This window comes from Lissotriton vulgaris, chromosome 5 (genome assembly GCF_964263255.1).
Source record: "Lissotriton vulgaris chromosome 5, aLisVul1.2, whole genome shotgun sequence".
Lineage (NCBI taxonomy): Eukaryota > Metazoa > Chordata > Amphibia > Caudata > Salamandridae > Lissotriton > Lissotriton vulgaris.
Window position 1 is genome coordinate 106,568,746 of NC_141693.1, and position 23,753 is coordinate 106,592,498.

At 48.7% G+C, this 23,753-nt stretch overlaps 1 protein-coding gene across 1 annotated transcript in view; it reads left to right on the forward strand.

The window, feature by feature from the left end:
- Positions 1-23,753, forward strand: part of KCNT1 (potassium sodium-activated channel subfamily T member 1) — a 1,005,890-nt gene that overhangs the window by 746,711 nt on the left and 235,426 nt on the right. The window contains exon 17 of the mRNA XM_086920997.1: positions 503-741. Coding sequence (XP_086777123.1) covers positions 503-741 — 239 coding nt within the window. The remainder of the gene's footprint in view (positions 1-502; positions 742-23,753) is intronic.

The window sequence follows — 23,753 nt, forward strand, 5'->3', positions numbered from 1 at the left end:
GCTCATTGATGTGGAGTTGTATTTAACCCAGCTCGTTGAACTATCCGAACTATTACTGATCCCTAGGTAAAAGTCAGTCCAAATTTCAGATAGCGATGCAAGGCTCAGTCCTGGTATATAAGAGCGATTGTAATGGGGATTATTACTCCTCCGCTTTTAGTTTTAACAAACGTGTCTATCGGGAACGAGTGAACCCTAGCGTCAGTCCGGCACCCACGAGGCGAACGGCATTTCAATTATTGGCACAACAAATTACAGCCACTTTTATTCTGTTGTTCATGTACATTCATGCTACATTTCTATTGTGCATTGTGCCATTTGCAGTAAATGTTTGCAGCAAATTATGTGTAATTCCATAAATGGAGTAATGGTGCAATTTCAGGATCAGTCCAGCAAGATTTGAAGTCTAGGAATTGAAATCCAAAGCTTGTTTGCCATAGTCACCGTTTTCTGTTGTCTTTGTACATGGCCTTGAATGTGGATTTAAAATTTTGGGTTATAGGTATGGAGTGTGCTTGATAGGTGCAAGGAGGGAAGACAATAAGAGCATTCTCCTAAACCCTGGGCCCAGGCACATCATGGCGGCTTCAGACACCTGCTTCTACATCAACATCACCAAAGAGGAGAACTCGGCTTTCATATTCAAGCAGGAGGAGAAGCAGAAGAAGAAGGGCTTTTCAGGCAGTGGACTGTACGATGGACCGTCAAGGCTACCTGTACACAGTATTATTGCAAGCATGGGTAAGTCAAAGCATAACCGATTCTATTGACATGTTGGCCTACCAGTACAACTTATTTCATCGCATGGCTTTGTTATGTGACTTGGGTTGCAGAGTAGAAAATTAGAATAATTTGGTGTGACACTGGTAATGGGAATGGTGACGTGTTAGTACATCTTCCTAAAAATTACCTGATGCGCTACTCAATCAATTCAGTTGCACATATAAGGCCTCATTTATGAGTTATTGCCGTAGGGCAGCACCGCAGCCCTTATTGCTGCGCTGCCCTATGGCAAAAAAAGGGCCGGAATGCACCATATTTAATGAGATACAGCGCATTCCTGTCCTTTTCCTCTGCGCCGACGCACAATAGGCTGCCAAACGCCAATGCAGGCACCTCTGCACCATGGTGCAAGGGTGCCTGCATTGAGAAGATGATTGTTTTTGTGCAGGAAGGGAAATCTTCCTGTACAGAAACAATCACAATAGGCTTTTGCAGAACACATAGAAAAAGGAAAAACGAGGTGAAATAAAGATATTTCTCCTTGTTGTGCCTCCCTTAAGCCTCCCCTGGTGAGGCAAAGGTTTTTGATGCTGCCTCAGATTTACGATTTCTCGTAAATCTGGGGTAGTATCAAAATGCCATGGATATTGCTGGGAATCCCCCCAGCAACACCAATTGCATGCCCCTTTAATGCAGAAAACTGTGTTAAAGGGGACATATTTGTGAGGCAGCATTAAGCCATAAAAAGTGACTTAGTGCTGCCTCGTTAATATGGAGCAGGCTCCTGAGCCACGGAATGTCACAAAAAGTGACGTTCCAATGGTGCAGGGGCCTCATAAATAAGGCCCATAGGGGGCATATTCACAAGGAGCTATGGCCGAATTAATGGCACTTTATCGCAGCCAAAGCTGTGATAAATTTACCTCCACATTCACAAGCTGGTGTTAGCAGCACCCAGCACCAGTTAACCCACGATAGCAGCCACAAAAAACATCGCATCAGAGGACCTAGGCAACTATCGCTAAGGAGATGCAGAGTAGGCGTCCCATGCAAAAAGCAGCGAAAACATCACACTTCAACATTCACAATGACCAGCCAGATCTGCGATAAGAACACAAAACATGCAATAAGGCGCGTTAGCAGCAGGAAATTAACACCTGCTCTGACCTGGTGTAAAGTCGGACCACAGCCTGCACCACAAAAGGGAGCCCACCCCACAGCCACACCTGAAGACAAACAGATGCCATGGAGCAACTGAACATGCAGCATAAACACCCAAGAGGGCCAAAACACCCCCCAACACCACCCCCAGGACCACCCCTCCCTGGCACCCCCTCGACCAAAGAACTGCCACATCAGCTACACCTAAACATGTATGAAATAATCCGCTTGGTGTCGCACAATCACAACTGGTGACATGCATGTGTCATCACAGAAATCTGGTCCCGGGTCTGGTGGCTCAGTGGACTAATGCATCCACTGCAAGGGGCCTGTGTTAGACTTCAAGGCCACAGGTTCAAGTTCTGGTGGGTCCACTCAACCTTTCATTCATTTGAGGCTGATAAAATGAGTACCATTGAGTTGGGTAACAATATACATCTGTTATTTCAGTGCCAAGATGCCCCGTTGCTGGGGTGAACGTGCGCTTTACAAATTCACATGTTATGTTATGTTAAATGAGCTCCACACATTCACTTTTGAAGCAAACAATGACATTTCATTGAAATTAATACAGAAATGAAATGAAGTAACATGGTGGCTCCCCTCGGGACAATCCGTAGATCGCAGCCTGCAAGAGAAAAAACATGATGAGAAGGTGTGTCCTGCGCACATCAAAGGACAGAGAAAGAGCGAAGGAGAGAGAGAGAAAAAGAGAGAGGGAGAGAGAGAGAGGAAAGAGAGAGTGAAGAAGAGAGGGGGAGACAGAGAAGAGAGGGGTAGAGAGAGAGTCAGAGAGAGAAGAGAGGGGGAGAGAGAAAGAGAAGAAGAGAGGGGAAGAGAGAGAGAGAAGAAGAGAGGGGAAGAGAGAGAGGGGAAGAGAGAGAGAGAAGAAGAGAGGGGAAGAGAGAGAGAGAAGAAGAGAGGGGGAGAGAGAGAGAGAGAAGAAGAGAGGGGAAGAGAGAGAGAGAGTGCCGCCCCTGCGCACCGAGGCCACACTGCTCACATGCTGCTGCTGGTGTGTCTCCAACCACTTGCTGGTATGTATAGCAGTACACCAGGTCACACATCGGAGTCAGAGCCGTCATCCTCATCTGAAACAGAGTCCAGATTCATGACTGGCACAGTACACAGACTTGCACAAGACAACATCGCCCGCCTGTACTTGCACACCCAGGCAGAGGCACCCTAGCCCCTCCCCCCCGCACATTGGAGCATGCCCACCCATGCACACCCGGGCCTCACTTCTCACCTTCCGCCACCGGCGTGTAGACAGGATGTCCCACCACGTGCCGCTGCAAGCCACAAGCCCTGTGCCCGCGGACATGGCACCCTCCACAGCATGCAGCAACGCTGCGCAGGCCACCAGGTCGCACGTCTGGTGCTAGGTCTTGATTACTCCATGGCATAAGACATACCAGGGTACCCGGCACCATCACAGGCTGCAAAGCCACGTGGCGGTAGGCCCGCACAGCCCGCTGGCTCGGCCTACACTGCGTTCCAGCAAGGCACACAAATCCTAAGCAGTGTGGACAGCCGGGATGGGGCATCATCGCAGGCTGCACACACGCTCAGCAGCTTAAGGTGCCAATGACTCAGTGCACCCAAAATCACCATCCCGTGACAGGGTGCCTGTGCCGGCCGCAATGCAGTGTGTGCCACAAACGCTGTTCAACCCCAGTCAGCGTCCCGTGGCGGGGTGCCTGTACCGTCTGCAATGCAGCGTGTGCCACAAACCCTGTTCAACCCCAGTGAGCACCACGTGGTGGTAGGCATGTGCCGGCCTCAAGGCCTCGGGTCCGTCATCCAGTCCCCACCGGCAGAGGTGTATGTGATGTAGTCGGCCCCTTATATTTGCGGGGTCACACGGCCTGTGACGCCTGTGCTGGGTGGGTGTGGTGGCGTGCAAAACTGCCCTCAGGGAGTGGCTGTTACATGCCGACAACTAGACCAGTGACCTTTACACCACCAGCAAGTACGCCTGCGACGGGTATCAATGAGGCCCCCCTCGGAGCGTTAGCGGAGTGGTCTGGCCTGCCGTACGCCTGAACAGCGCAAGGCTTGCACAAATGACTCGTGGGCACTGGGCGTGGTTCAGTCCATGTCCGGACATGGAAGTGGCTTATGCGTGTGTCCCTGTTGTGGTTGTGCCCTCAGGACCCATTACACAAATTGATATGTAGCACTCTCTCACTGGCATCCCACAGGATGAGCATCATTGACGCTAGTGAAATCACTGTCCCTACATTCATCCACACATACATATATGAATGATGAAAGACATGACAAAGCAGTGCATCACTGGATGTTTATTGCACATCCAGCGTAGTTCTGCAGCTGGAACGATACAGGGCAATGCCGAGCACACTATACAATATGGGCCCATGGAGGGCCAGCCAGAGTGCATCCGGGGATGACAAGTCATGCGGAAGAGGAAGGGTACAGTCTGGTCGCTGTGTCATTGGTCATCAAGCAGGATATGGCAGTCCATGTCGCTGTCCAAGGTGAGTGCATCTGAGTAAATCGGGGGTCAGTGGAAGGTCATGAGGCCATGTGCTGGACCAAGCAGAAACAGACCAGGTGGCGAAATTAATGCTACAGAGTCCTTCTGATCACAGGCAGATCCACGCTCATCCCCGGATGTGTGCTCCCGTCCACCTGTGGGTGTTGCTGTACTGGCTGCAGCACTGTGTGCCACTGACACATCAGGGGCCGGAGGTGGAGGGTCGGCTACACTGTGTGCCACTGACACATCAGGTGCGGGAGTGGTTAGGCCTGCCGCAATGGGAGGCAGGGACACACCAGGGGACAGAGATGTGGGTGGTGTGGGTGCAGTAGCATTCATGATCACCACACCTTGTGGCAGCAATGCCATGATGAGGATCTGCAGGGCATGGTAGATCCCAGCAACATTCCGCTGATATGCAGTGGTGGCTGCCAGCCTTTCTGCCTCTATCCGCACCATGTCCTCCATGAGCCTCCGTATATGTGCCAGCTCACGGATAGTATCGCTGGAGCCACTATGAGCAGACAGGTGTTCGTCTCTCCGCTTCATGACTCCAGCGATGTCTGTCAGGGCTCATTGGAGACCATGGAGCGGGCCTACACACCCAAGGATGGCATCAAGTTTGGTTGCCATGATACCGAAGCCCAACCGCACCTGCTCTGCGGTCTCCCTCTAGCACTCCAGCACACAGTGTTGGAAGGCCATGTGTTGTTTCTGGGGGTCTTGGGGGAGTGCCGGGGCTGTGGGCACCTCCTGCTGGGTGCTTTGGGTAGTGGATGGGGTCTCCTCGATGTAGCTGGCCTGCCCTGATCCTGGAGGTGAGTGGCCGATGAGGTCAATGATGTCTTGGATGGTTTGGGTGTCGATGCTGGTATTGTCATCATCAGTGAAGAGTGGCTGGGACTGCTCTGCAGGAGGTGTTGACCGTGCTCCTGCGATAAGGGCATATTATCAAGGCCATCATCGCCGCTTTAGCAACAGTTTCCTGCCACTAAAGCGGCGATAATTTTATCGCCTAGCTTGATAATATGCCCCTATGTACAGTAAAAAGTCACATTTATCGACAAAATTATCTTGCAAAAAAAGTTTTGAATGCTTTCGTTTTGGGACGTTTGCACAACTTTGCAGCCTTTGAGAAGCAATGAGTTTGTAAACTTACATAATTTTGGCCGGTGAAATGTAAATTTGTCCCAACATTAACTACATCAATGAACTAAACTGGCTTTGGGTCTCTTAGCATATGGTTGGACTCAACTATGCCTCTTTATTTTCTCACATACATACTGTTGTGTTTCAATGCTATATTTCACTGGTTATAGTTTATTCAAATCATAGTGTATTGTTGTGAATTTTAAGTTGCGGCGCACCAAAGGCAAGCCCATCTGCACCCATCTGAACTTGGACTGCGCTCAGTGCCAGCCCCATTGCTTGTTTTGTTGTGGAGAATGTCTGCAGGATTCGAGTTCCGAGCTACACGCTTTTAATAGCAAGGGTAAGCTCCCAGATTGCATTTGCTATCATTTCTTTCCCTGTTAAAGTCCTTACAACTCTCTTGTCCTGCTTGTAATTCCCCATTACCAAGGTTGCTTCCAGAAACAAATACTTGTATCGCCTTCCCGAAGCCCGCCTTTCATGCTAAATCACTGAAAAAGAGTATTAACCGTTTATCTTGTGCACTTATTAATTCCAGATTTCTACTAAAGCATAGAACAGAATATGCTGTGTTCATAGCCAGCCAGCATTTGGACATTTTGTTTGTAACCGAGACATGGACAGTTGCTGCTTCAGGTCCCGATCCGATATAACTCAACCCCTACCCCTCCCTGCAGCTTTGCTTGTTACTCACTTGATAGACCTATGAACAGGGGATAAGACCAGGCTATTATATTTTGCAAATTCTTTTCTACTTCTTTCTGCACTGCTCACTCTTGGGTCTTTGAAGCCTTGTTCTTCTGCATCCAATTTACTCAGCATCATTGTTTCAAGGGGATCTTAGTATATCATCCTCCAGGCCCAAGGACTCCATTGTGCATCCTCTTTTGGAAGATGGGCTTTGTACAAGCAATGTCTTCATATTGGGCGATTTTTTATTCGATCTGGAAGTGGTGACAGACTCGGATTCTGTGCGATACATTGGTGTAATTGACAGTTTAGGGTTAGCTCAACTGGTACAAGGACCCACACATGAAGCGGGCCACATGCCTGATGGCAGATTTTGTATTCTCTCTCTTCTCAGTTTTCAAGGGTCATTGCCTCTTACGTGGTCTGACCATTTTGCTGTTTTATTTAACTTGGCATTTGCATCCAGTCCATTTGCTATTAACACTCTTATAACTTAAGATTTGTATTGGAATAAAATTGATTGTCTTCTTTTTTTAGAAGAATTGTGGATCCTCACAGCCTGTATACTTGGATGATGTGGAACCAGCTATGGCACAGCAGTAGCACCAGAAACTATTGTAATTTTTTTCCCCTCAGTTCCATGGTACTGTGCGGACCTCAAAAACTGAAATAAATTTGTTGTCGGCAAGAGCACCTGTGGCGGAAATCGTATAATAAGTTAGAGAAAGATCATTACAGAAGCTTCCTCTCTAGTAAAAAGCCCTATTAGTGAAGGAAAAAGCAGCGTACTATACCAAAAAGATTGAGCGAGGTAATCACTGTTCTAAAGATTTTTTTAATGTGGTAAGGAAACTAACTACTTCTGGTATGATCAAGATCCCTAGCAATCAGTCGTTGTGCAATAGTATTGCTAAACATTTGCAGTACAAAGATCAGCACATTTTCTTTAACATCTTCTGCCCTAGAGTGAATTCACCTGTAGTATTTTCCCAAGTCAGTCATCATCGGGTGCTGACAGTCCAACATCCCCAGCCCACTTTCTCTAAATTTGCCTCTCTCTCCTCGGACCAGGTTACAGACCTTATCCTCTCATAAGTCTGGCTCTCTTTTGGACTTGTGCCCAGTTCCTGTATTGAAAATGGTCCTTGAACTAGTGGCCAGTAATCTTATCACATTGTTGGACACCTGTCCAATACTGGATTTTTTCCCAATGCCTGGAAGGTTGCTTCAATTCTTCCTCTACTTAAGAAGCCTAGTCTCAACACTTAAGATCTAAATAATTTTCGTCCGATTCCACAACTTCAATTTGCCAGCCAAAGTGGCGGAAACAATTATGAATAGCCAACTATCTTCTTTTATCTAGGATGACTGTTTTCTAGACAACACACAATACGTCTTCAGATGTGCCCTTAGAACTGAATCTGCACCTATTAATTCTGCTGAAGAAATCAGAGAGGCATTAGACTCTAGAGGCAAGGCTACCTTAATCTTATTGGATCTCTCTGTAGCCTTCAGTATGGTCCACCATGATCTTCTGTTGGACAGTCTAACCTCTATTGGAATTCAGAGGGTGGCGCTCACTTGATTGGGCTTCTTCCTGTCAGACAGGAAGCAGTTTGTGGAACTAGATTCCTTTGTCTCTGAGCATTTTTCTATCCCGTGTGGGATTCCACAGGTCTCTTCAATCAGCCCAACACTATTTAATGCCTATGTCTCAATTTTGGCACCTATAATTAAATCTTTAGGTTTCCCCTTGACTTCTTATGCCTAAGACACACAAATTGTTGTGTCTGTTCCAAATCAGGAGTTTAACATTGGTAGTAACTTTCAGAGATGTATGCTGGCCATCAATTCATGGATGAGCAACAAGTGCTTAAAATTGAACTCTGATAAAACAGAGGGTATTGTATTTGGCAATAATTCTACCTTCTTGTCCCCATCCTGATAGCTTGTCGAACTGGGCTCTTTGCCCATTCCAATTAGGAAAGCCAAACACCTAGGAGTCATTATGGATAATAATCTTTCTTTTGGTGACGAGGCCAACTCTAAGGGTAGGTGGGGATCTCCTCTCCGGCAGCTGAGTTTGCAGAGTTTTTCCGCCGCTGGGAGTGCGAAATTGGCAAAAAAACTCAGACTCCGCCATGTGGCGGAGTTTCACCCCGCCACCCGCCTCTAATGCCCCGCCCCTGCCCGAATTCAGTGAGGCATAGTCTGTGCACGGGCTGCCTCCTCGGTGCAGGAGGATTCGTCTTCTTCTTCAGTCCTAACTCCTGAGCTGTGAAAGTGAAACCCTTTCTTGCATAACTCACAAGGACTGCGCATGCGCATGCAAGCCTCTCCACTCTCCATGCGCGCATGCGCAGTCCTCGCGAGTCCAGCAGGAAGGGGTTTCCATTTTACAGCTGCCAGGACTGAAAGAAGAATCCTACAAGGGGGGAGGCAGCCCGGAGTCAGGAAAGACTCGGAGTCAAGGAAACGCTGCCGGTGGAGGTAAGTTGAGGTCTGGCCAAGGGCGGAACGAAGCGGAATTCCACTGAGTTTTTAAGCAACTCCACGGAATTCAGCGTAGTGCCACTCTGCCAACTTCGCCTATCCTTAGTCAACTCCTTGACAACTTCTACTTTTTATATTTGAAGGATGGTCAAAAAGATATTAAAATGTTTTCCTTCTGAATCCCAAGAAACAGTGGTGACCTCTCTTATCTTATCAAGACTGTAAGAGTCTGTATCTTAATATGCAGCAGCAACATATTAATAAGCTACAGAATGCCCCTTCCAGATTTTTTTCTGGAACGCCTTAATTCTGCTCTGTTAAATCAGTAAGAAAGGAACTTCACTGGCTTCCCATGAGGAATAGGATTATGTTTAAATCTCTGTGCATGGCATTCAAGGCTCTTAACAACATCGGCCCTGTTCATCGTAGACACAAGTTCAAGCAGTACGTACCCAATAGAACTCTTTGTTTAGTGGGTGCAAGAAAATTGGTTGTCCCCAGATTAAAAAAATCTAATTGGAGTGGAAGGAATTTTGTCATTGGTACAGCTAAGACATGGAATGATCTACCTCTCTTCATTCATTCTGGCCCTGGTCTGCTCTCTTTAAGGAAAACATTGAAAACATTGGGATGTATGACGTTACAACGCATACTTTTACCACGCATACCATTACAACGCGGTATTTACAACGCATACCGTTACAACGCATAGCGCTTAGAGGTGCTGGATAGTGGTAAGTATAATTTTATATTCCAACTCCAGTCCCCGTGGATACTAGGGAAGGTGTTGGATATAAAATTATACTTATTCCCTATCCTAGAGCGCCCCCCAGCGCAATGCGTTGTAATGGTATGCGTGGTAATGCCTGCGTTGTAGTGGTAGTGCGTGGTAAAAACTTCGTTGTAAACGTTGTATACCAAAACACTGCTGTTTAACAACTAGGCCCTTTGCTGACCTGCATCCTGATTTCATTAGAACTAGCGCCTGGACACCTCTGGGTATCAGTGGCTCTATAAGATGGCTTACCATTTAAATTCACATCAACAAACCACCTGGAAGCAGATGAAAGTACAGGTGAACAAGTGAGGTAGAATAGATTTTCGTATTGGAATGTAAGTCATTGAGACACCAGCACACGGGTGGGAGGCTTCTGTTGTGCATGTGTGATCTGAGAAACTGATGACAATTTGATCAGGTCAATGTTGTAACACAAAGCAGCACAAAAAGATGATGGATGGAATGTTGAAGATTGTCAAACATTGACCCCTAGTCACAGATCTGGGTTGAGCCCATAGTTTTTTTTGCTTACCATGCCACCCAGGTTTGACCCAGCCATATACAAATCAGTCTTGACCCTGCTCCCCATGGGAACAATTCCAGCCAGAACTGCTAGGCCAGGTCCTCCCTCGACCGGAAAACAAGCATTCAGTCCATCAATTGTTCTTATTTTTAAAATAAAATCTACCAAATACTAATAGAACCTCGTTATTTATTCATGTACTATCACCAAGACAATTTGCACCTTTATGTGAAATACTCCTTTCGCACATAGACCACTAGGTGACCATCATTTTTAAATCCTCAGTTCGAAAGAACAAACCTTGGTGTTCTAGTTTGTCCATGTTTTATCGTTGTCATTACTACAATATGAGGATATCACAGGAAAATAGTACAAGGACAATGAGGTTGATGTAGTATCCAACCACGTGAACTGACAAGCAAGACAGGTATACATATGTTATTTCCAGAACTGTGAAAATGTCACAATGTTTCCATGGCAACCATCTTTGTCGTAGCTGCTCATGAGAATATCTAAAGTCCATTCTGTGGTTCCATAGTGTTCATGATAAAGGAGGCATACAAAGGTGGTCTATGAGAGACTGTTGACCTTGAGTGTGTGGGAGGCCATTGAACACAACCTTTGAACCTTTCAAATGGTGCAGCCATTTTCAATGAACCCTGACATTAATAACATCTGAAAAATATGAATGACATCTGACATATAGCCTGCAAACATGGGGCCAGTGCAGTTCTTAAAGAGAAAGCAGATCACCTTTTATTCCCTTTGTTGGTCTAAAAAAATGCACAACAGCTCATTTGAATTGTAGTATTTGACAAAAAGTGCTAGAATGCCTTAGTTTATCCATGTGGTTGCGTACCACAATCTGTCCTCGCACTCAAGGATAATGTGGCTGTATTCAACAAAAGAATATTTTCAAGAAATATTTTATTACATATCGAGTGATAAATTATTTTTTAAAGAGTTGGAACCCCTTCTGGTATGTCCATCATTTTGTGTCCTCTGAAACATGCAGTACCATCATGCCTAGTGCCTTTGAAGAGTTTATGCACTTTTAGTATAGACTACTCCCAGAAGTATTTGATTTTGTAAGTGTGTTACTGCTGCGGTGGGATTTTTTTATTAACACCAGAATATTAGGAGGAACACTGTCGAAGGTGTACTGATCTTGAGTATGAAAATTTGTAAAGTGCAACACTGTCACCCCTAGGGGTAATATGGCGCTGTGTCTCCATTGAAGAGCCAGATCTTTAGTCGGCCAGCAAGGGGGCTGTACGGAGCGGGGGGAAGGTCTTCCAGGTCTTGGTAGGATTAGCCACCCCTGTGGCTGTGATTGATATGGGGGGAGTGCCAAGGCGAGTGAAGAAAAGCGAGTGAAGAGAAGGTTAGCAGGTTGGTGGAAGTTCAGTCGAAGGTTGAGCTACGCAGGTCTTAGATTGTGGAGGGCTTTGTAGAAGTGCGTTAACTAGCATCTTTTCTGGATGGGGAGCCATTGGCGGGGTCTCAGGTGGGGGTGGTGCAAGTTCATTTGGGAATGTCCAGGATGAGTCTGGCTTCAGTGTTTTGTATGGTCTGGAGTCTTGTAAGGAGCTAGGTGGAGATGCTGGCATTGAGGATGTTGCCGTCGTCAAGGTGACTGGTGATGAGGGCCTAAGTGAGGGTCTTTCTGGTTGGTTGGGATCCATCTGAAGATTTTGCAGAGCATGCAAATAGTGTGGAAGCAGGAGCAGGCCACTGTGTTGACTTGTCATTTCAGGATCAGTTGGCTGTTGAGGTTGATGCGGAGGTAGCATGCATGATCAGTCAGTGTGGGAGTGGGTCCAAGTTCAGCAGGCCACCAGCTGTGGTCCCATGCTGAGGTGTTCTTCCCCAAGATCAGTACTTCAGTTTTGTCGGAGTTGAGTTGGAGGTAATTGTCTCTCATCCATTTGACTACATTGGTCATGGAATTACAGAAGTTGGTTTTAATGTTGAAGGGGTTCTCAGTGAGCAAGAGGATCAGTTGAGTATCATCTGTGTAGTCTGTGGGGTATGACAACGTCTGCGAGGGGGTGATGTACATGTTTAACAGGGTGGGGCTGTGGGATGATCCTTGTGGAATGCCGCATATGATGTCTTTGAGTGCAGAAGTGAAGGGAGGCAGGCAGATGCTTTGTGTGCGTCCTGTAAGGAAGGTGGCGATCCACTTGAGGGAATCTTGCTGTATGCCTATGTTGTAGAGTGTGTTGATGAGGGTGTTGTGGGAGACTGTGTCAAACGCCACAGAGAGGTTGACAAGGATCAGGGCCACAGTTTCTCCACAGTTGAGGAGTGTTCTGATGTCTGTGGTGGAGATAAGCATGGTCTCAGTGCTGTAGTTGGCACTGATTCCTGGTTGAGAGGCATCCAGTAGGTGGTTTTGTTCCAGGCACTCAGTGTGCTGCTGGATGATGGCTTTTTCAAGAACTTTGGCCAGGTAAGGGAGCAGGGAGATGGGACGATAACTTTTGAGATAGTTGAGGTCAGCAGAGGCTTTTTTAGGAGGGGCCTGATGTCTACGTGTTTCCATCTGTCCAGGAAGGTTGTTAACATGGTTAGATCTTTTTCAGTACCTCTGGTAGGAGCTCAAGTAACCCCATAAAAGTCGCTTTATATTTTAGGAAGGCTTTGAATAGTGTTAGCTCATCAATTAGAGGCCCAGATATACTAAACTTGTGCAATTGTGCTCACGCGATGCAAAGCAACACAAACAATGTATTTGAGTGCAGCGCTACTCAGCTTTGCATTGCATGTAGCGAAACCCCAAAGCATGCAGAGTGGATTTTACGGAGCATGCACTGTGCATACACCCATAGTAGTCGATGCAAATGAATCTCTACTGTACATGTGGTATGTAGAGTGACCTAGCATAACGTGGAACATTAAGGCCATATTACAGCAGGTGCAAACAATTGGCAAACGTTAGGGAGGGAGACTGTGTAACTCGCAATGATAGCAAAGAATTGCACAATAGATTCCTTTCAGACCATTTGCCATTGCTAGTGACTTGTACAGGCGATGGCTATAGGGACCAACTGCCCCCATGGAGACTGAGCCCAGAGGCCCTGATGGATGTGGTCTGGAAGTCCACAGACACGAGACAGGCTGAGTGATAGGCTGAAGGCATTGGTGCGTGGGGAATATCTCTCTAAGAGATATAACATCCAATAACAATTGACACAAGAATTGACATAAAAGGATACACAACAGGCGGCGATGCAGTCTAGGGACAATGCAACCAACCTCCATTAGCTCCCTGACTCTTGAATGTGAAATAGTGACCCCCTGGGACACATTTGTCAAACATACACTTTGAGAGTACCGGCAGAAGCAACATGCTGATGGAGACAAATCGGGTCGCTGGCTTGCCTGGCTCTTGACGAAAAAGACTCCTTATCCTTTCATCCTGTCCCTAAATAAGCCTGATTAGATGAGAGCTGTGACACAGAATTGCATACATTTGATCCTTGCGAAGTACTTGGCCTGACTAATTACAAGAGAGGTCAGGAAGACTCAGATGCAATTAGAAGAGTTTCGGGCATGCCTCACCATACCAAAACTCTTGCAAGAGGAATGTGCAGGCCTAGAGATGGCATTCACACAAGAGGAAGAGGAAGTACTAGCTGCCATAAGCAGCCTGGTCATGTGGAAGATGCCAGGAGGGGATGGCTATCCACAAATTTCATCAAGCCTATGCTGAGAAAGTAGAATAGGAGATAGACCTCTGAAGGTACACATGGAGGTTTACCAAACTGTTACCCTACCGGTCACCATGAGAGAAGCCATAATAGTTATGTTTCTAAAGCCTGATAAAGACCTCAGGGAGCTGGCCTCTTATTGACCCCTCTCTATGATGAACCTGGACATGATGGTGCTCTCCCGGGTGATAGCTACCAGACTCTTGCCTGAAGTGGGAGTCCTCATGCATGAGGACCTATGTGGATTTATTCCTGGTCAAAATGCTGTGATGAACACCTGATGCCTGCTCCTTGTCCTGGGGTGCATGAGGGATGCATCGCTGGGGTGAGCCCTTGCCACTCTTGAACATTCACACAGGGGTAAACAAAAGTCTTTTGCCTGTTTACTCTCATGTTTGTGATCTTAGCCTTTAATGAGATTTTGTCCAAACTTTCTGAACTGGATATGTCTCTTTAACACAGACCTGACAGTGAAGGTTTACTGGGGGTGGCAGACTCTCACCACAGGGGACCATAGAGAGGGTCATGACACAGGGCTGTCCCCTTTCACCATTGCTTTATACCCTGGCAGTGTAGTCCCTGGCAATACAACTGCACTCGATATTGAGACCCTGGGGCATGAGAGTAGGGAATGTGACTGACGTTGTCTGTATGTACGCAGACATAGGTTTATCTGGCTCACCCTGAGGAGTCTATCACAGTTCTCTTAGCGGAATTAGAAGTTTTTGAGGGGGTGTCCGACCTGAGAGTAAACAGGCAAAAGACTTTTGTTTACCCCTGTGGAACGGAGGCTGCACCTACCTCTTTACGGCGGTGTCCGAGCGTGGGAGTCCTGTCTCCCTCGCTCGGCCGGTTAACGTCCCGGTCACCCAGGACACCCTCTCTTTCTCGTCCCCTGCAGGTGCCGACCCCTGAACGCGGAGAACCGGAAACCCTCACCAGCGATCCCGGAAGCGGAAACAGGACGACCTCTATCAACCCGGAAGTACCCGCCCCTGACCCCGGAAGTGGACGGGCTGTCAACCAGCCGGAAGATAGAAAAAGCCCTGAGGAGAGAGGAAAGGCGTTCGGAGCAACCGACTCGTGGCAGGAGGCAGCGGAGAGCGACGAACCCCCGACAGAGAGCGGCGCAGCACGGCTAGATCGGAGCGAGGAGGAGGACGAGGACGTCTGGACGGAGGACTGGTGGCGTCCTCAGGAGGAGGCTGGAGAGCGGCCGCAACTCGGACGAGAGTTGCGGCGGGGCACGTGAGTACACGTCACCCTTTCTCAGTGCCCCTGTACATAGAATTGTATATATATAGCTGTAAATATCGTAGGATTCACGAGCACCGAGACACTGTATATATTAATAGCCCCTGTTTCACGCACGCTGTATAGAGCCCAATCACTGCCCAGCACCTGGCACCTCTCTTCCTTCCCGTCTCTTCCTTGCCTCTTCCAAACCCCGTTACCGTCCCTCCCTCACCGTCCGCTTTCATACCCTCTCACGCCCGGGTGTAGGTGGAAGCATTCCGACTGTGTTGCTCGGACTAAAGCCCTTACGCTTCTCTCCCTTTCTTCAAGCCTCCGTGGAGCCACATCGCCATCCCGAGGAGACGAAAGGTGAAAGCGGGAAGCAGCACCTGATCCAGGATCCCCCTCATCGAGCCGGGTCATCAGCCAAGTCCACCATCCCTAACTGCACCGTGACTTTGTAATTCCATCCATCTGTTGAATAAAACCACAGACATAGCTCACTATATTCGGCCTCCCCGCCTGTTATTCCGGTCCGCACGTTCCCCAAGTCCACAATTGGTGTCAGAAGTGGGATATCCCGGAGGCATGGAGGCCGCAGTCAAACAACTGGCGGAATGCCAGGAGCAACTGGGAAAGATGATGGAGCGGTTCCTCAAGACGGCGGAAGACGATCGCGGTCAGCTGCATGACGTGCTGAAGGGCCAGGGTACCGCGCAGGACCAAGCTCTCGAGAAGCTCACAACCGTTATGGGGCAACAAAGACCCGTCGCCTCCCTGCCCTCAGTCGTGTTACAGAAATACGTACCCGGAGAGGACGCCGATTATTTCTTCACGAACTTCGAGCGCCTAGCTCAGGCGGCTGCCTGGCCCGAAGACCGGTGGGGCCACTACTTAGGACCACTGTTGACGGGAGAACTGCAGGCCGCCTACCAGCAAGCCAACATCCAGGGACAAACACCTTACGCCGACATCAAGACCTGCATCCTGGAACGACTGGTGATTGATGACGAGGCCTACAGGGTTCGGCTACGACAGGCAAAAGAAGGACCCCAAGAAACCCCTAGGGCTCTAGCCTTCCGGATTCAAGATCTGGCCAATCGCTGGTTAAAACCTGCTACAGCCACCAAGGAAGACAATCTGTCCAAAATATATCTAGAGCAGTATCTGGCTTCCCTGCACCCTGCCACCCAGAAGTGGGTACGCCAACATGCGCGTTTAACGCTCGACAGTGCTGTAGAAATAGCCAGCGCATATAGCAGAGCCCAGGAATCCCAACGACCCAAGGAGGAACATCATCCCCGTATACCTCCAGGGAACCATGCTCGGCTCCCACGACCCCCTCCAGTGGTCAGGAAACCCGAGCCTGCTCCCCTATTGCCTTATCCTGTCTTACCGCGCCCCCACCCACCTGGACCCCAATGTTATCATTGTGGTGGGTACGGACATATTGCTCGCGTCTGTCCTCAAAGGGAGGAGCCAATGGAGATAGGGATGGCAAGAAACTATGTGTGCCTCACCGCTGAAAACACTCCTCCTCCGTTTCGATGCCCAGTGCGGATTGAAGGACACAGAATGATGGCACTGGCCGACACTGGATGCAGGCAAAGCGTCCTAAGACCCCAAGAACTACCTCACCCTGTCGGTCCAGTCACAGGTACCGTCGCTATCAAATGTGTCCATGGCGACACCAAGCACTATCCGACCACCCAGGTCCATGTCCAACACCCCACGGATATGGGTAGTCTACTCACGGTGGGCCTCATACCCACTCTCCCAGAACAAGCAATATTGGGGAGTGACTATAGTGGACTACCCCATCTCCTTCAAGACACCACCGAGTCACTGAAGAAGTGGTGGGCCGATGCCCCGTTTTCCCGTGAACCCCCTCCGGAACATCCAGCGATCAAACCATCCAAGACCAAAAGACAGAAAAGGAATGAAAGAAAGGACTTTGCTGTGGCCTGTCCTGCCCAAGTCGAGATTCATCCCTGGGAAACCAACAGAGAGTTCCGCGCCACACAACAGGAAGACCCGGTGTTGCAGGAGGCTTGGGCCCGGGCTCTGGATGCTGAGGATCCCCTACATGTAGGTCCTTATTTTTTTCGGAGGAACGGACTCCTGTACAGAAAGGGAGGACCCCAACAACCTACCCAGCTGGTTGTCCCCGGGTTGTTTCGTGAGAAAGTCCTATTCCTAGCCCACAGCCACTTACTTGGAGGTCATTTCAGTGATGAAAAAACCGGACACACGATCCTAGACAAGTTTTATTGGCCAGGGGTACACGGAGAAATCAAACGGTATTGTCGAGAATGCCCAGTCTGCCAACGGAACAGTCGATACCGTCCTCCCCGGGTTCCTCTCCAGCCCCTTCCTATCATTGATGTCCCTTTCACAAGAGTGGGCATGGATATTATAGGGCCCTTGCTTCCCTCGAGATCGGGGTGTAGATATGCTCTTGTACTGGTGGACTATGCCACCCGCTTCCCTGAGGCAGTACCCTTACGACAACCCACCACTCAAACCATAGCCAAGGCCCTCATATCCATATTCTCGAGAGTAGGTTTTCCCCGCGAGATTTTAACGGACCAGGGGACACCCTTTGTTTCCTCCCTTATGCGCCAGGTTTGCTCCCACCTAGGCATCAAACAAATACGAACAGCTGCCTACCACCCCCAGACAGATGGGTTGGTAGAGCGATACAATGCTACACTCAAAACGACCCTTAAGAAACTTTTAGGCCTCGAAAGCAAAAGATGGGAGGAGATGCTTCCCCTGGCGCTGTTTGCCATCAGGTGTAAGCCTCAAAGCAGCACAGGATATTCACCGTACGAGTTGTTGTATGGGCGAGCCCCACGGACACTCCTAGATATGGCTAAAGAAGCCTGGGAAGCCGAACCAGACAGAACCCGACCCCTACCCGAATACGTGGACAATCTAAAGACCCACTTGGAACAGATAAGGGTCATTGTGAGACAGAATCTGGTAGCCGCTCAAGACACCCAAAAACGTCAATACGACAGGGGAACTAAAGCCCGGAAATTCAATCCTGGTGATCTGGTGTTGTTGTTATTGCCTTCTTCCGACCACAAGTTACTAGGGCAGTGGCAGGGTCCCTTCACTGTACTAAGAGCCGTGACTCCTGTAACATATGAAGTGGAGACTGAACCCACCCGAGGTATCACGCAGATCTATCACGTGAACCTCTTGAAGAAGTGGGAGGGAGCCCGTCCTGTCATGTCCAATGCCATAGCCCCCCCCTTTGAAGGATGCATCGACCCTGACCTCCCAGAACCCAACAGACAGGATCTCAGGCGAGCCCTATCCTCGGTACAAACCGTATTCTCCTCCCTTCCCGGACACTCCACCGTGGTTGAACATGCCATCAATACGGAACCGGGAAAAACCGTGAGACAAAGGCCCTACCGCATCCCCGAAGCTCGTAGAGCTATCATCAAAGAGGAGACAAATCAAATGCTGAAAATGGGCATCATAGAACCGTCCTGCAGCAGCTGGAATTCCCCGATTGTTCTAGTACCCAAGCCAGACGGATCCACCCGATTTTGTATAGACTTCAGAGAAGTAAATAAAATATCAGCCTTCGATACCTACCCCTTGCCCCGCGTAGATGAAATGGTGGAACGCATAGGCAAAGCCAGGTACATAAGCACCCTTGACCTCTGCAAGGGTTACTGGCAGATCCCTCTTAAAGAGACAGACAAACCCAAAACGGCCTTTTCCACCCCTGAGGGTTTATTTCAGTTCAAGGTGATGCCCTTTGGGCTTCACGGTGCCCCGGCCACCTTCCAACGAGCCATGAACCTGGTACTACAGCCACACATGAGGTACGCCGGGGCATACCTGGACGACATCGTCATTTATAGTGACAGTTGGGAGCAGCACTTAGATCATTTACGAGCCGTAGTGACCTCTTTAGGGAACAAGGGTTTTACCATCAACCCCTCCAAGACCACCCTAGCAGCCCAGAGTGTGAAATATCTCGGATACCTGTTGGGGGAAGGACTCATACGGCCTCAGAACAATAAGATCAAGGCCATTCAGACCATCCCCTTCCCTCAAACCCGGAAGGAACTTCGTGCCTTCCTTGGATTACTGGGGTACTATCGGAGGTTTATCCTGAATTTCTCACAAACCGCAGCCCCTTTGACCGATTTGTTAAAGAAAACCACAAAAACTGAAGAAGCACTCAGACAACCCTCAACAGCGGTAGTACACTCCTTTGAGCAACTGAAAGAGTCCCTGGTTTCGGAGCCAGTGTTAGTCAGCCCGGACTATACACAACCATTCATATTGCAGACCGATGCCTCTGATCAAGGCTTGGGGGCGGTGCTCTCCCAAAAGGACCCGACAGGGGTTGAACGGCCAATCCTATACCTCAGCAGAAAACTCTTTCCCCGAGAAGTAAATTATGCCGTGGTAGAGAAAGAGGCCCTAGCCATTAAGTGGGCAGTGGAAAGTCTTAGGTACTACCTCGAGGGGCGTGAATTTATACTATACACCGATCATGCTCCTCTGGAGTGGATGGCCCGCAATCGGGGCCACAATGACCGAGTCCTTCGGTGGTTTCTCTCCCTACAGCCCTTTAGGTTTAGAACCTTACACCGGAAAGGACTACAACAGGGCAATGCTGACTATCTGTCCCGGTATCCACCTCCCAACTCCCCTACAAGAAAGACAGCTAGGGAAAGGGGATGTGGAACGGAGGCTGCACCTACCTCTTTACGGCGGTGTCCGAGCGTGGGAGTCCTGTCTCCCTCGCTCGGCCGGTTAACGTCCCGGTCACCCAGGACACCCTCTCTTTCTCGTCCCCTGCAGGTGCCGACCCCTGAACGCGGAGAACCGGAAACCCTCACCAGCGATCCCGGAAGCGGAAACAGGACGACCTCTATCAACCCGGAAGTACCCGCCCCTGACCCCGGAAGTGGACGGGCTGTCAACCAGCCGGAAGATAGAAAAAGCCCTGAGGAGAGAGGAAAGGCGTTCGGAGCAACCGACTCGTGGCAGGAGGCAGCGGAGAGCGACGAACCCCCGACAGAGAGCGGCGCAGCACGGCTAGATCGGAGCGAGGAGGAGGACGAGGACGTCTGGACGGAGGACTGGTGGCGTCCTCAGGAGGAGGCTGGAGAGCGGCCCCAACTCGGACGAGAGTTGCGGCGGGGCACGTGAGTACACGTCACCCTTTCTCAGTGCCCCTGTACATAGAATTGTATATATATAGCTGTAAATATCGTAGGATTCACGAGCACCGAGACACTGTATATATTAATAGCCCCTGTTTCACGCACGCTGTATAGAGCCCAATCACTGCCCAGCACCTGGCACCTCTCTTCCTTCCCGTCTCTTCCTTGCCTCTTCCAAACCCCGTTACCGTCCCTCCCTCACCGTCCGCTTTCATACCCTCTCACGCCCGGGTGTAGGTGGAAGCATTCCGACTGTGTTGCTCGGACTAAAGCCCTTACGCTTCTCTCCCTTTCTTCAAGCCTCCGTGGAGCCCCAGCGCCATCCCGAGGAGACGAAAGGTGAAAGCGGGAAGCAGCACCTGATCCAGGATCCCCCTCATCGAGCCGGGTCATCAGCCAAGTCCACCATCCCTAACTGCACCGTGACTTTGTAATTCCATCCATCTGTTGAATAAAACCACAGACATAGCTCACTATATTCGGCCTCCCCGCCTGTTATTCCGGTCCGCACGTTCCCCAAGTCCACAACCCCTGTGTGAATCTAATAGGTAACCGCCATATTGTTTTACTAGACATCGGGTTCCCGGGGAGCAACAAGTGTTCAGATACCTGGGTATCTGGTTGGCTGACTCTACTGTCCTGTACTATCAACTAAATGTTGGGAGGCTTGTGAAGGGCCTATGGGCCTTCATAACCTTCTGGAACACACTTTCCCTGTCGATAATCAGTATGGTGGCATTCGCAAAAATGGTTCAATTACCCAGATGTCCTTACGCACTACAAAATGCATTGTAACTGTTAAATGGAATGACCTTATATGAATTGGATAACCTCTTGGTCTCCATAGTTTGGGTTGGAGGGAGGAATAGAGTCCGATAGCAGGTGCTGAAACTAGGAAGGGAAAAAAGTGGACCCGGTTTTCTGAACCTATAACTGTACGGCATTACAATAACGCTCCAGCATACCACCAGTTGGTGTGACGACAAACCGAACTGTGAGCTTTGCCTTCTAGAAGGTATTTTGAAAGAGGGTATGCTGCCGGTTTGCTTGTTGCAGGACCTGAAACAACCAGAAGGAGTCCCAGAAGGCATGCACAGGTGGCTGCGGCCTGGGAGAGAGCGGTGCAGAGCATGTTGAACCACCCACACTTTAGCAGGCCCCTACTTAAATTCTGTTTTCAACAGTTCCACCCAATAGAAAGGTCAAGACACTGAGTGCATGGAAGGAGGAATGGAGCCTATTTGTGAAAGACCTCTAGCAAGCATAAGATTTCTTGACATTTGAGGAGGCTATAGAAAGTTTTGGGTTTCAAATTTTTAGATGTTTCTAGCAGCAAACTGCCCAAAGCACCCAGCACAGTTATCTGCTCATGCTAGACATGGTCAAAGTCAAAAGCTAAGGCCAACAGCGATGGAGCATAGGTGGGATATGGGGAACAGACTTGGTCCGATGGAATGTTTTACCTTCTGTCTGAGGGTCTCATTTATATATTGACGGATGGACTTTACTTCATCAGGGCAATCAAGTAAATTACTCAATCGCCCTTACAGTCCCAGGCCACCAAATTATTGGTGGCCTGGGACTGGCAGGTACCGCTGTCACAGAAGTTCCTGTCAATGCTTTTTTAAGTCAACCTCATCCTAACTTTTTTTATTTTATTTTATTTTTAAAAAGAAAACCCTGACCGCCCTGTCGCCCCAGGAGTTTTCTCTCATTACGAATGGGGAATTAGACAGTTTTCTCTAGCCCCAACTGCCAGGGTTTTCCTGGAGGTGACAGACAGTGAAAACTGACCTGCATGTCTGCCTATCTAAATTAGGTGGGCAGACATGGAGTTCGGCCTACCAATGGCCCTTACTCCATCTGGACATAGGAGGGGTGTAACCATGGCGGAGACAGAGTAATCGCCAATGTGGTCTGCTATCATTTAAATCTGTGGGCAGACTATTATCTTGGCAGTAAGGATACTCCGTAGCCCTTGCGTCAGAGTATCCTTACAACCAAGATATAGATCAGGCACTTAACTTCTTCTATGGACATCGAAAATCCTCAGTGAGGCAAGGCAGCAGGCTGTAGCCAAGGTTGGTTTCATGGGGCTGGGTAGCTGTTAGACAAAGTCCTGGTGAGGCTATTAACGTTTGGTGGGAAAGCTGAGAGCAAAAGAAATTCAAACTTCACATCCAAGTATGGTCCCTGGGTGGCCAGATACGTTTTGCAATTTCGTTTGATGAATATTCCACCTTTGGACGTAGAAAATTTTCTTGAAGTCAAGATTCTTTCAGTATGGCAAACCAGCCGGGTAAAGCTGACCCGCAATACTGCTGTGACTTGGTGGCAGTTTCAAGGTACCCTCTTGTTCTTTTTAGAAAAAAATTGCAAAACGTTTTTAAATGTTCAGTTTTACAAATCTTATACGTGAGAGCATCGACTTTTCACCATCAAAGGGTCCAGGACATTTTGGCTCAGGACTTAATCTCCCAGAATTCACCAGCATAACATGTATTTGTAAAGCGCTCTTAATAACAGATGTTTATTGTTACCCAACTCAATGGCATTAATTTTATCGACCTCAAATGGATGAAAGGCTGTGTGGACCCACAGGGATTTGAACCTGTGACCATGAGGTCAAACACAGGCCCCTACAGTGGATACATTAGTCCACTAAGCCACTAGGCCAATAGTCCAGGGCAAATCCAGTTGGAACTGGTCAGCCGGGCTCAGCAGAGTTTTGGGGTCCTGCAGCTTTTGAATTCCTGGAGCTTATCAGAATGCTAGCCAACTAGTCATTCGCAGCCACTCTTCAGTCTGTGTAAAAGTAGAAGCAGGTCCAGCCCTTGGGGGTCACCCTCAACAGGTTACAGTAGAAGTCCCCTTTCTGAAGCCCAGGTTCCAGCTAGTCCAGTCTTTCTGCTGTCGTCCAGAGGTCCAGATGAGTTCTGAAGAAGGTATACATGGATGCAACATTTATGCCTGGCACTTTTGTGTGTGAGGGAAACTCCCTGCCCAATAGAAAAAAAGCTCCTAGGTTCAACTCCTCACACCTTGACATCAATCTCTAGGGATTTGGATCTAAACAATACCATTGTGCCATGCTCTGCTAAAAAAAAACAACAAGGCAGATCATTCTTTCCCCTGTTTAGAGCTCCGGGTGTGCCACTGAGGTGTGTCTAGGGAAATGAAGAACTCTCCCTGCAAAAGCAGCTCTGGGACAGGTTCCCCCCCTGTGTTTGGTGACGCTCTGCCTTACTAGATAATGGCAGGGGCAGGCCTAGTTATGAGTTACATCTGCCAGTGACAGGGGCTGCCCCTTTGATGAGTGTACAGTTGGTTGTTGTTGGAAAGTGGATTATTAATAGTGATATGTAGTGACTTACACTAGTAAAAAGTCCACAAGCACAATGAGAGGGTCAGTCAAGGTTTCAATAAATTATTCCCTTGCTCAACCCTTGGTACCTACAACGAGCAGGCAAGCGTAACTTAGGAGACAGGTGTGTAAAGCAAGTAAAACACAACACACAATAAAAGTCCAACTCCAGTTCATAAAAAATGATTATATTTGTATGAACAAATATACACC